The sequence below is a fragment of the Oryx dammah genome, unplaced genomic scaffold, assembly GCF_014754425.2.
Source record: "Oryx dammah isolate SB20612 unplaced genomic scaffold, SCBI_Odam_1.1 HiC_scaffold_15, whole genome shotgun sequence".
In the NCBI taxonomy this organism is placed as follows: domain Eukaryota; kingdom Metazoa; phylum Chordata; class Mammalia; order Artiodactyla; family Bovidae; genus Oryx; species Oryx dammah.
In genome coordinates, this window is record NW_024070199.1 from 8,858,469 (window position 1) to 8,872,158 (window position 13,690).

The following is a 13,690-nucleotide window of genomic DNA, read 5'->3' on the forward strand; positions in this document are numbered from 1 at the left end:
GCCCTCCCTACGTGGAACTTATACTTTAATTGGGAGAGAAAGACATTAAACAAGTTAAAATGAGTTAGGTGATAAGTGCTTTGGAGAGAAATAAAGCAGAATAAGAGGGTGTAGTGAGGGTTTGGAAGTAGAGGATTGCCTTAAGGCTTTGTTACTTTTTATAAATATTTAGAGATGTTCATCTAATAGGTGACATTTGAACAAAAGTAAGAGAAGTGTGGATATCTGGGAGAATAATATTCTAGGCAGAAGGAACAAAATACTGAACACCTGAGGTTAAGAGTGCTTGGCTCGTGGGAGGTGTTGCAAAGGAGGCATTAGTGTAACTGAAGCAAAGTGATGAGGAGAGCGATCACGAAGGGAGTATACCATAGATACAGTATGCATAATCTAATGTGTAACATGCTCATTGAAACTGAAACCTACACTTTTGGCTTCATTTAGAATCAGGCTGTCTCTGACTAATCCAGCGATTTACTTACCTCCCTGATGAAGAATATGGAAAATTACCAACAAAAGTATTTGCAGATTCCTTTTAAAATCTCTGATTCTAGATGAGAGTGATGGGGAAGTAAATAATAAAAGTATAGAATTGTGTACCAGCTTTAGTGTCTGTGTGGTGGGTACCTTAGTTTGTGGAGAGGAGAATTTCACAAAGGAAAAACATTATTCATTTTGAGGAATGAGCAAGAATGGAAGAATTTGGGTGTGAAGCAGCAATGTGTGTATGTGTGTGTGAGAGAGAGAGAGTCAAATCGTGTCCGACTCTTTGTGACCCTATGGACTGTAGCCCTCTAGACTCCTCTGTCCATTGGATTCTCCGGGGAAGAATAATGGAGTGGGTAGCCATTCCCTTCTCCAGGGGTTCTGCAGGACCCAAGGATTAAACTCAGGCCACCTACATTGCAGGCAGATTCTTTACCATCTGAGTCACCAGGGAAACCCGTCTTGGAAGTTAAGGTTCAACAAGGAGGATATTGACAGAGACGAAATGTGTGCTAATCCTGTGTGCAGTTGGGAGATCATTGAGGTTAGTCAGTGTCATGGCCAGTTTTTATTTGGGCATGTGGGGTGGGTGAGACCCCAAATGAGATCTCATTAGAAGTGAAGAGGCCAGTAGGTCCAGCATTTCCTTAGTGGGGACGGTTTTGGGTGGAGCGGCTTTTTTTCTTTTTTTAATGTTTATTTTTGGCGGTGCTAGGTCTTTGTTGACGTGGGGGCTGCTCTCTAGTTGAGGCGCATGAGCTTCTCACCGCGCTGGCTTCTCTTGCTGTGGAGCGCGGGCTCTAGGTGTGCGGGCCTCGGTGGTTGTGGCTCCGGGCTGTAGAGCACAGGCCCAGTAGGTGTGGCGCACAGAGCCTTGTTGCCCTGTGTGGGGAGTTTTCCTGATAGGGGTTGAACCCTTGTCTCCTGCAGGTGGAGTCTTTCCCACTGAGCGGGGTGGGGCAGCTTTTAATTGCGGAGTGTCAGTTGCGCATTGCGTGACAGTCTCCCTCATCTTTGTCCTCATATGCCAGTACAGCCCTTCAGAGGGCATGATAATTCCTCCCCCTAACTTGGTTCTAAATACTCCCAGGACTGGCTGACTTCTAGTTAGGGAAACAGGATCTTCACTCTGGCTCTGTCAGTGATAGTGGGGTGGAGAGGAGAAGGTGGGATATCTAGACGTTTAAGAGACTTGGTTCTTGATGGGCTCTAGGGAGTGTTCACAAACACATGTGGGTGTGCGAACACGTACACACATGTAGAAGTGCCCTTGGGCAAGTATTGTGACAACAAATTTTGTGACAGGTTCAGTTTTGGAAAGTAAGATTCTGAGGAGTAAAATGATTATTGACATCATTGTGAGAAATAACTGTTAAAAGAAATGAATAACTTAGAAAGATAATTTCTGGAAGGATAAAGAAAAATACAGATACGTAAGACTAAATCCATGGGAAAACAGGAAGTTAGGAATATAACTTCATGTAATTAAAATCAAAACTTGATCACTGTGCTTGACGTTTTAACGGGTTCAAAATGAGCAGAACATAGATAGGCCTTGCTCCCAGTAAATTATATTTTGAGAGAGACAGAAAGGTTATCTTTGGAATAAGGCAAGTACAATATATTCAGTGCCTTAGGGCAGATATAAAGTACTATTCAGGAAGGCAGAGATCAAATTTAAAATAGTAGAAGTAAAATATCAGAAGCTGAGCCAAGTAAATGAACTATTTAATTTTTGTTGCAAGTAGTCTCAATTGTGAAAGCCTTGTGTTCCCTGGGCATTCTCTTTGACTGTTTTGTGCTTTGTTCTTCAGGCATTGTTGGCCAGGGTAACTGCTTATCTAAAATGCATTTGTTTATCAAATGTTACTTTGTACAGAAATTGGCCCTATTAAACAAACATTTTTGAAAGATTACAAGCAGATAAATGGTCATAGTTGCATTGTTTCTTCTTAGCAATCACAGCCAAGTTAGATCACTTGAGTTCATATTGAATCATTAAGTACTAAAGGTGAAAAGTGGACAAACTTTTAATGAGTCACAAATAACTACTATTTTCCCCTTTAATGGTACTTATAACTGAGATAGTTATACATTCTGTTTTATGCATACTTTTAAAACAACTCATTTCTTGATCATCTTCATTACATGTCTAAATTGGATCATATTTTGTATTTTCTTCATTGAATTTGCCAATAATATCTGTGAAGCAGATATGAGGTGAAATTCTGAGAGGTATATCAACTTTAGTTTTGGTGCTAGAACAACTGTAGATTAGGCTATTTTATGGTAATGTTTTCCAATTATTTATATTTTAAAATATACAGTTAGAACTTACATTGTTTTACTTGTTTTCAGAGTAATAATTGTGTAGAGTTCCTGAATCAGTTCTTTGGAAATTCATTGCACTGAGAAGCTATTAGCCCATTTTCAGTTTTGTCAATATTAGCTAGTTGCTATCAAGTGAAAACTGAGCTAACTCAGAACTGAAGGGAGAAAAGAATTAGAATTGTTTTATATAAACAAACTGAGAGTCCTGTCCACTCACAGACCAAATATCTGCTCTATTAGTACAAGCACAGCATTCTAGGGAGGATTTTAATAAAGGTGTTCGACGTTCAGCTTGCATCTGTTTCTATATGTATGACTTAAGTGTAGGGATGAATATTATTAGTATTGTAATTCTGAATTTTTATGAGAAGTAAGAGAACTCAAGGCCTTGAAACAGTTCCTTTTGAGATAAATAAAATGCACTTCAGGGTAAAGGAAGTTTGATTTACTTTCTGGTATTATTGATTAATTATGTGATGTTAATCAATGCCCTGTTTACTTCTCAGGTAGAATTTCTGTCTCAGTTGTTCTCTTGAGAGGATTTTTTAACAACTTTTCCAAACTATCCATTTTTGTTCCACTCTTGTTAAACCTTTACTCTATTAGTATGCAGACCTACCGTTAAAAGTAAAGCAGAGTAAATTAATCTTTTTTTTTTTTAATTGCAGACTTAATTCAGTGCACAAATGAGATGAATGTGAACATCCCGCAGTTAGCAGACAGTTTATTTGAAAGAACTACTAACAGTAGTTGGGTGGTGGTCTTCAAATCTCTCATTACAACTCATCATTTGATGGTGTATGGAAATGAGGTAAGCAGTATTTTTGGTTAACAAGTGTCCTGGGGTGTTGACTGGTTCAGGTTGCTTCTCCCACTGACACCTCAGAAATGCCTATAGCAACTGAATAATATAGGTCAAAAGGGCAAGGTGCTTATGCAGAAATAGAATTGTAGCCCCTACACTTTTTTTTCTGCCTTTTAACTCAGAAAGCAGAAAGTGGGTCAGAGCACAGGGGACTTTCAGTAATGGGATCGAGAAGCAAAGATTAATGCCCGGAGATGGGTTCTATAAGCAGCTCTGGTTTTTGCAGGCCTTTGTGTATAGGTTATATGTTTGTCTCTATTCACTTAGTTTTTCATTACAGCCCAGTCAGATTTCTGTCTGATTTCATGTAGTTGTATGTAGAAGCCCTTTGCCTAGTTCAAGGTTGTGATATTAAGGACTAAGATGGCATTTTGCTGAGAGGGACTGATTGAAGAATACCTTCTTCAGCAGAGTTGTGTCTAAAGTCTTCGTTACCCAGAAAGGGTAATGAATAAGATGCATGCTGCTGCTAAGTCGCTTCAGTCTTGTCCAACTCTGCGACGCCATAGACGGCAGCCCACCAGGCTCCGCCGTCCCTGGGATTCTCCAGGCAACACCACTGGAGTGGGCAAACCTTTGCAATTTAAGGTCTGGAGAGAATCATCGTATTTTCCATGATAGCCCAGTAGCTAATTTTTGAGTTCTTGATTTTCTCAGCCTAGTATGCTTGCTTGTAAAATTGTGTCAAAAGGAGTACTTAAAACTGTGTTTAAAGAAAGTTTGAATGGAATTAGATAAATCTAGGACCTTGGTATGTGCCTTAGAAAAATGCAGATCACTGATTGCTAGGAGATAGTTCCTACTGAGATGAGGAGGAACTTTTTTGATTATATTTGCAGTTTTTAAGTTTTAAAAATTATTTTCAGGAGTGCTACCTGAAGTATGATTACTTAGGTAACACATGTGACCCATTTTTAGGACATGTTACTCAGTTGCTTTCTAATCATTGAGCAGTATACAGAGTCAGTAGAAAAATTTGAATATACTAGCTTCAGTGTAACCGAAAACATTTTCATCTTAACTAGAATAATAGTTTCTATTTTTATTAGGAATGTGTTTACCCAAGATCATGATCATCTGTTCAGAAGAATTTCAGGCTTGTATATATTTTTACCTTAAAGAATAAACTATGTAGTTTATTCTTTAGGAAGAAAAAGCCACAAATACAACCAACTGCAATGCTAGTTCATTCAGTGGTGACCTTCAGAGGTGAATAAGGTAATAATTTGCCCAGTGCTCAGTCTTGTGCAACTTTGTGACCCCATGGACTTGTAGCCTTGCCAGTCTCCTCTATCCATGGAATTTTCCAGGAAAGAATACTAGAGTAGGTTGCCATTTCCTGCTACAAGGAGATCTTTCTGGCCCAGGGATTGAACCCACGTCTCTTGAGCCTCCTGCGTTGGCAGGCGAGTTCTTCATCACTGAGCTACCTGGGAAGCGCCAGCGGTGATAACACCAGAAGCAAAACCTTTTTAGAAGGCAAAGAAATAGAAAGTTGACTGTCACTCCTTAAAACTAACTGACACAGAAAGGTAGCATTTCAGTAGTGGTTTTCAGATAAACTATTGCCCTTCAGTAGCGGAGGGAAATTTGGCACTCTGCTCTTTTTCGTGTGCTAGTTTGTACAATCCTCACGTTTTTGCATTGGCAGGCGTTACTGGTCTGTGAGAGTATGCATAGAGTTTCACTATGCTGTGGTGATGGAGATTCTCTAGAACAGTAGTTCTGAAATAGGGCAAGGCAGGCAAGTGATTTTCACCCTCAAGGCACATTGGCATAACTGGAGGGGATGCTACTGGCATGTAGTAGGTAGAGGCTGCTAGCATGCTGAACATCTTACAAGTGCACAGGACAGCCCCTCACAAAAAAGAATCATCAAAACTTATGAAAATCATAGAGTGTTACATTGTCTTAGGATTTTGTTGTTGTTGTCTTAGGATATTCGAATGCATTTTGAAACAAGTTGTTTTAGGATAAGTGATGAAACAGGAGTCTTTGATTTTCAAGTTGCTTTTCAAAATTGTGGTTTGTTTGTGGTGATCTCTGATGAACTATTGAGTCAGAGAAGTGATCATGTACATAAAATTGATAGTAATCCTCTGCATACATTTACAAAAGTAATCCTTTTAAAATTTGTCCTACAAAGTTGAAAAGAGTTTCTTTAGTTGTTTTAGAGGTTGTGTGTGAAAGGAAATTAAGGCAGTGTTCTCTGGTAAGCATTTTGGAGAGGGGCTTGACAGCATTTTGGGAAGATGAATTTTTATACACCTCCTGAGCCAACAGTTCAACCCTAAGTATATATCATGAGAAACCTTTGCATGCCTGTAGGTGGAGACCAGTACAAAGGCGTCAGTGAAACATGGTTAATAATCGTAAAGCTGGAGAGAACTTAAATATCTGTGTAGAATGGGTATATAATGGATGCAGTGGCTTGCTGAAATACTCAGACATGGTTGAAGATGAGTGAGCTAGATATACATATAGTAAATGGATAGTTCTTGGGAAGAAGTTATTAAAAACACATTGGAAAAGAATGAGTACAGTATAGAATTTCTGTAAATTTAAAATAGAAACCAAAATTATATACTGTTTTTAGATCCTTATATATGTAGTACAAGATTAAAAAACATTCATGAGGATGATAAAAACCTACTTCAGAAAAGTGATTGCCTTTGCAGAGGGATGAAGAGAAGGGAATGGTATTGAAGGCGTGTGTCTTTAGTAGTGTGTAATTGGATTCTGTAAGGGGATCTAAAGTGATGATGTAATCTGCACTGTGGGTAAGAGGATGTCTGTTCTGTTATACTCCAATATGATTACTAATACTCTGTTTTTAAAGAGAAATAATAAAAATTTGGATCACTAGATACCTGTTTTAAAATAAAGGCGCCATCTGAGTATGATTAGCTGCAGCCATAATATGCTATAGTAAAGCGCTTCTAGTTAAAAGTGCCTGTTTCCTTTTAACTTTAATACCATAGCTGTGGGCATTAGACTTTAATCAATTCCTGCATGCTAGTGAAAAATATGTTTTATGTTTTTGGGAGGACTGAAGATGATAAATTTAAACTAGATGAGATTAATGTGTTAACCACCACTTTCCCCCTAATTCTCAAGTTAAAGTTTCTTAGATGGCAGTACTATTTGACATAATTATTTGTTGTCTTTTTTCCCCCCAGCGTTTCATTCAGTATTTGGCTTCAAGAAACACGTTGTTTAACTTAAGCAATTTTTTGGATAAAAGTGGATTGCAAGGTAAAGACACCTTATTCACTACAGAAAAATCAAGAGTGACCCCATTTGAGGATTACTGTAAAGTTGAACTCTGTTCTTTAGAACATATGCTGTGGAGGAGCCTCATGTTTTAGTGAAGGTTGTAGAAAAGAAAGTATTTTTTCATAAGAAGATTGATTGACTTCACTTCTTGCCACCCAGAGCTCTTTGAGAAGCAGTATAAAGTAGCAGTTTAAGAGCATGGGTTCTGAAAGTGGACTGCCTGGATTGAATCCCATCTCTAACACCAACTGCATAAACTTGAGCAAGTTACTTTAGCTCTCTGCATCTGTAAAATCAGGAGTAATGAGAAGCACCCACCTGTAGGATTATCAGGAGGTGTAACCTAGTTATACCTGTAAGGTGCCTAGAGTGATGCCTGGCACATAGGAAACTCTAATTACATTCTGTTATAGTTGTTCTAAATCATATACAACTAAAGATTGATAAGTATGAAAAATATTAAATTGATTAATGATTTGAGGAGTGGCATTTTAGTTCCATAGGATGTTAAATTTGAGTTTAGGGTTATCAAGTAGTATAAGAAAACAAGTTTTTTAATTCCCAGTAAATAAAAGGAATGTTGGTCGAATAAAACAGAATTATTTAGTGAGCTTCTAAGGGGAAGATTTTTCTAAGCCACATATGACATACCTGACTTTAAAAATGTAAAGTTAGAGCGTAACTTTACATATCTGTAAATGTAGAATGTAACTCTTACTGTATCTGCTTTCATTGTTGTTCTGTTGTTATTATTTTATACTTTATTCTAAGAAATGTTGAGAATATCATACATTTTAGTAGCAAAGGTAAGTATGTTTTTCAGATGAATTATTAATACTTACTAGGTATTTTATTTATTTTACTTTAATTCAATAACTTGAAATTGCTGTAATCTAGTACTGTAGTCCTCCATGTATGTACTGTCTTAATGGGATCTGTTACACTTAGCCAGAGCTAGACTGTTAGCATTATAGAATAACTCTAGGAGGAGCCTCATAAAGGACACACTGAGACCATACTAAAGGAGTACCCAGCAGTAAGTTTCAGCTGGGAAATACCTTTAGAAAAGGTAATATTTGTGCTGTGCTTTGAAAGATGGATGAGGACGTGAGTTGACTTAAGCAAAGGTACACAGATGTATGTGGATGGTAAAGAGCATGGATGTTTCTTTATAGGGCAAATGAATATGAATAGAATGTAAGATGAGATGTTGGAGAATATGTAATGGCAGATAACCCTTGGGAAGCTGTTTGGGGCCAAAATCATGCACAAAGGATTTTGATACATGTGGGATTTTATAATGCAGTGAGAAACCATCAAAGTTTTTTGAGTTGAGGGAGGAGGAGAGAAGGAATGTGTATTATTAAAAAAAACCATGCTAGCTTGAGGTATCTGAGTGAGTAACATCTTGAGGACCTTAAGATTGCTCTGGTCATTATTTTGATCATCTAGTAGAGAGTTAATGAGGACCTGAATTGTGGCTTCTGTGGAGATGAAAATCAGTAGAATTTAGTGAGTAGCTGTGTATATGTTTATGAACTGTTCAATACTTCTTTACTTTTGGCAGTTGAAAGTACTAATTAGAATTGAATACTCAATCTTTCAGAGATTCTGGAAGATCAGTGATCTGTACGTAGAACCAGCTGTTACAAGGTTGATTTTCCTTTAATGAGAGGTATCATGCCTTAAATAATTAAGAGGGAAAAAATGAAGCCATGGAATCCCTTTTTCAAGTAAAATCTTCAATAGAAGCTATCTGTATATATAACAGGTGAAACTGGAGCTGTTTTGTTTTCTGGAACATGGATAAAACTACCTCATCTTTTTATTTCTGCTTTCAGCCTTATTTAGTTCATTTGAACTTGAAGAGTCTGGAAAACAATATGCAGATCACTACTCTAGAGCAGAATATGTGCATTGTTTCAAGTGGGTTTTTTGTGTCTCATTAACTGCTGATTTTCTGCTTTCTTGAGAGGGAAATGTAAGCACTTCTAGTGACAAGGTTTTAAGGCTTTCATTCCTTTTATGTAGAGAACAGTTTTTAGGCCTTTTATTTAAAGCTTATATGCAAAGATATTATAAAGGTTAGACTGAAATGATAAAAGTTACAATTCAGTGATGTTTTTGTAATTTTGATTGCTGATGTATTTTGTTGGGTGGAGTCTGGTATATTTTATTCAGTATATATTGGCTGTTATACTGGTTGTATATATTATAATTAAACTTACAGTGCGTGAGATAACTGTGTACATCTAATAGCTGTACTTGAAGTAAGAATATGGGTACACAAAGAGTTCAGGGAAAGTTTGAGAGACCGAGCCTTGAAGGATGAGAGATGTTTCTCCCCTTAGTGAGGATCTAATAGAGTGTATTAGAGGGAACAGTATTAACTGAAGAGCTGAAAAATGTGAGTATGTAACACCTTATACAATACACTAATAGCTATGAGAATATCTGAGGGCAGTGATTTCTTTCTGTTCACTGATTTTTCTCCAGTAGCAAGTTAGTAGCTACTAAGAAATATTTGCTGAATAAATGAATTGGTGATTATGTTAAATCCAGTCACTGTACTTTGTGTGTGTGTGTGCGCACTTGTTTTGGTGTTATATTTTTTTAAAGTAGCAGAGACCATCAACTAAAATTAGATTTGTTAGATGAAGATGAACTAAAGTAGAATGGATCTGCTTTTACAGTGAAAGTGAAAGTCGCTCAGTCGTGTCCGACTCTTTGCGACCCCATGAACTATACAGTCCATGGGATTCTCCAGGCCAGAATACTGGAGTGAGCAGCCTTTCCCTTCTCCAGGAGATCTTCCCAACCCAGGGATCGAACCCAGGTCTCTGGCATTGCAGGCAGGTTCTTTACCAACTGAGCCACAAGGGAAAGAACAAAAATTTGTAGACTTCCTTGAGTCAGGCAGTAAGCTAAAATACAAGTTCATTTGTTTGTTTTTAATAGTATTGATTAGATTTTATGGTGCTGAAGTCTTCAAATCTCATGATTATGTTGAAGCAAAATCTTAGAATGATTTAGCTATTCACTTAGAAAGTTTCATTGAAAACTGTCATAGAATTATTTTTTTGTTAGGCCTTAAATTTTCGTATTGCCACTTATTTCATTGTACAATGCAGTAATTTTCTCTGCTACTTATAAGGTTGGCACTCGTAAGTTGTTCTAAATCATATGCAACTAAAAATGGAAAAGTATGAAAAATATTAAATTGATTAATGATTTTGAGGAGAGGGGTTTTGGTTCTGCAGGATGTTAAATTTGAGTTATGGGGTTACCAAGTAGTGTAAGAAAGCAAGTTTTTCAATTCCCAGTAAATAAAAGGAATGTTGGTCAGAATAAAGCAGAATTATTATTTTAGTGAAATTCTAAGGGGGAAGATTTTTCTAAGCCACATATGACATACCTAACTTTAAAAACGTAAACTATTATAGATGTTAATGTCACTTAATTCATATCACTAAATTGAAGGTGTAATATCAAGACATTGTGGCCAATGGGTAAAATGAGTTGGTTTTCTAAGCTAATTGGGTTTTTAATATTTTATGAAATCCTTTTATGTTTTTTCCTTACAGGATATGACATGTCTACATTTATTAGGAGGTATAGTAGGTATCTAAATGAAAAAGCAGTTTCATACAGACAAGTTGCATTTGATTTCACAAAAGTGAAACGAGGGTGAGTTAAGCTTTCTTTCTTTCATTCTTTTTCTTTTTGACATCTAATGAATTTGAATATTTTAAAATGTTAACTGTAGGCATTATTTGAGCAAACTCCAGGAGATGGTGAAGGACAGGGAAGCCTGGCGTGCCACAGTCCATGAGGTCACAAAGAGTCAGACATGGCTGAGCGACTAAACAACAACAATAGGCATTATTGATTATGAATTACAGAATTTCAAGCCAGTCTTAAAGATGAACTTCATGTTTTTTTAAGAAGTATATCAGATATTTTTGCACTAGGATTTTTGAAGTTCTTATTAAATTTTCCAACAGCTTTATTGAGACAATTCACACAACATAAAATTCACCCTTTTAAAGTATACAATAAGTGGTTTTTAGTATATTTACAAAGTTGTGCAACATCACTGCTGTCTAATTCTAAAACATGTTTTCTTTTCCTCTGGACCTTGGCAGTCACAAATCTACTTTGTTATCTCTATGGATTTGTCTGTTCTGAATGTTTTTAGGTTTATAAAAGTAATAAACTATTTTTTAAAAATTCAGGCAACATAGAAATCTGACTTAAACTGTTAATATTTTGGTGTATCTAATCTGTTTTCTGTGTGAAAATAGAAATAAAAGTAGGTGTATGAAGACACACAGAAAATCCCATATTTGGATCACACTATTTGAAGACTGCTTCCCTCCCCTAATAGGTATTTTAGATAGCCAACTCGTTCTTTTGAATGGCTTTAGAATTATGTTCTAGATGTACCTTTGATTTATTTTGTTTTTTTAATCTTATAAAAGAAATGCATTGAATATTCTTTTACATATGCTTGCATTCTTTTTTTTTTTTTAATTTATTTTTGATCACACTACTTGGCATGTGGGATCTTAGTTCCCCAACCAAGGTTGAACCTGTGCACCCTACAGTTGAAGCACAGAGTCTTAACCACTGAATCATCGTGGAGGTCCCTATGGTTGCATTTGAAAGTGAAGTTTCCTTCTTAGAAGTGACAAGTCAAATAATATATATATACATGTACCATTTTAATAGAAAACACCAAATTGCCCTGCATAAAAGTGGTACCAAATTATTGAGTTAAATACAGTTATAAATACCTCTTTTGCTGTATTCTTCCATCATCATGAAAATGTATCTCATTAGATATTTATTTTGTTAGTTGATTGACTAACTTTTAAATGGTGATATTGAGCCTCTTTCTCTCTGTGAAAATACCACTCTTGCTTTGTTAATTGCTTTTTAGTATGTTTTGCCCATTTCTCCATTGGACTTTAAAAATTCTGTCTTAAAAGCTTACTGGCAGTTTAGTCAGATAAATTTAGGTTGGATTTCTAGCTTCACTCCAATTAGATGAGGGATTTTAGTAAGATACTTCAGGCAGCTTGCTAACTTTTAAAAAATAATTTTATTTGAAATAATTCACTTCCTGAAATGCTGCAGGAACAATACAGATAACTCCTACTCACTTCACTCAGATTCATCAGTTTTTAACATTTAATTATTCTTTGTTTTTGTGTGTTTTTCACTTTTTTGTTTGATCCATTTGAGAATGGATTATATGTACCTCATACCTTTTTATAGTTCATAGCTCTTAACATTTCAATGCCTATTTCCTAAGAAAAAATATCTTTTATTACAAATCCATCAATTGGCTAACTTTTTCCACATCATGCCACACAAACTAATGCTATTTTTACAGGACAGTGTGTTACATTGAAAGGACTACATGAGACTGAAGGGTTTGGGATTAACGTGTCAGCATACGTAGAGCCCATCTGTACCATAGCAGTATGGTGTGGCACAGTTAGAGAGCGTTGACTTAAGCTTCAGGTTATTTCATCTGTGAATTTTTAAAACATTTATTTATTTTTATTTTTGGTTGCACTGGGTCTTCGTTGCTGTGCGTGGCATTCTCTCCTTGCAGTGAGTGGGGCTACCCTTTGTTGCAGTGCACGGCCTCTCATTGCAGGGGCGTCTCTTGCTGTGGAGCACAGCTCTAGGAGTGCAGGCTTTGGTGGTTGAGCACATGTACTCAGTGGATGTGGCTCTCAGGCCCTGGGGTGCATGGGCTGCGTTAGTCGCAGCACGTGGGCTCGGTAGTTGTGGCGCGCGGGCTTCGTAGCTCCATAGCATGTGGGGTCTTCCCGGACCAGGGATTGAACCCATGTCCCCTGTGCCACTGCGAAGTTCTGTAAATATTGTTTCATCTGTAGAATGGTGATGTTAATAGCATTTATCTATTAGGATTTTTGTGCGAATTTAATGAGTTATTGTATATAATGCTTATTAGCACATGATAAACTGACAAGCTTTTGGATTTATTGGGAAAATAAATTGTCACAGGTTATAAATACTGCCCCCCCCCTTTTTGCAATTTTTTAAACTTTTTAAAAAAAATCTATGTGATAAAAATTGTTATCTTTATTTTTATGGCTACTGTCTTTTAAGCAAACTGGAGTGGGGCTTTCTACCCCAAAGTGATCAATTAACTATGTTTTCATTGGATATTTTTATGGATTCAGTATTTTTATCTAAATCTTAGATTCATTTAGAATATATCTTGATATTAAAAAAATGAGATGGAGATTAACTACAATTTTTAATAGAAATATGGGATATTCAAACATTAAAATGAATCATTACCCTGTATGGTTAAATAGGCTTCCCAAGTGGCACTAGTGATAAAGAACCCACCTGCCAATGCAAGAGACATAAGAGATGTGGGTTCAGTCCCTGGCTCAGGAAGATCCCCTGGAGAAGGACACGGCAGTCCACTCCAGTATTCTTGACTGGTGTACCCCGTGAACAGAGGAGCCTGGCGTGCCATAACCCACAGGGTTCCCAGAGTTGGACACTACTGAAGTGACTTAACTGCTTCAGCATGTACTGAAGCATGCACTTGGTTAAATGACTCTTCACTTAAATACACTTACTTTATCTAGCCCCTTTTTTGTTATTCTGGCAAATTCTTAGTCATTCTTCAAGATTTCACTCAAATATTTTTTTGAGGAAGCCTTTTTTTTCTGTTAGATT

At 36.7% G+C, this 13,690-nt stretch overlaps 1 protein-coding gene across 24 annotated transcripts in view; it reads left to right on the top strand.

Annotated features, from left to right (window-relative positions):
- The window catches only part of PICALM (phosphatidylinositol binding clathrin assembly protein), a 97,833-nt gene that overhangs the window by 30,674 nt on the left and 53,469 nt on the right, over positions 1 to 13,690 (top strand). For all 24 annotated transcript variants that reach the window (XM_040255513.1, XM_040255518.1, XM_040255516.1 and 21 more), the window contains exons 2-4: positions 3,486 to 3,628; positions 6,862 to 6,937; positions 10,543 to 10,645. In XM_040255513.1, the coding sequence (XP_040111447.1) occupies positions 3,486 to 3,628; positions 6,862 to 6,937; positions 10,543 to 10,645 (322 nt within the window). The remainder of the gene's footprint in view (positions 1 to 3,485; positions 3,629 to 6,861; positions 6,938 to 10,542; positions 10,646 to 13,690) is intronic.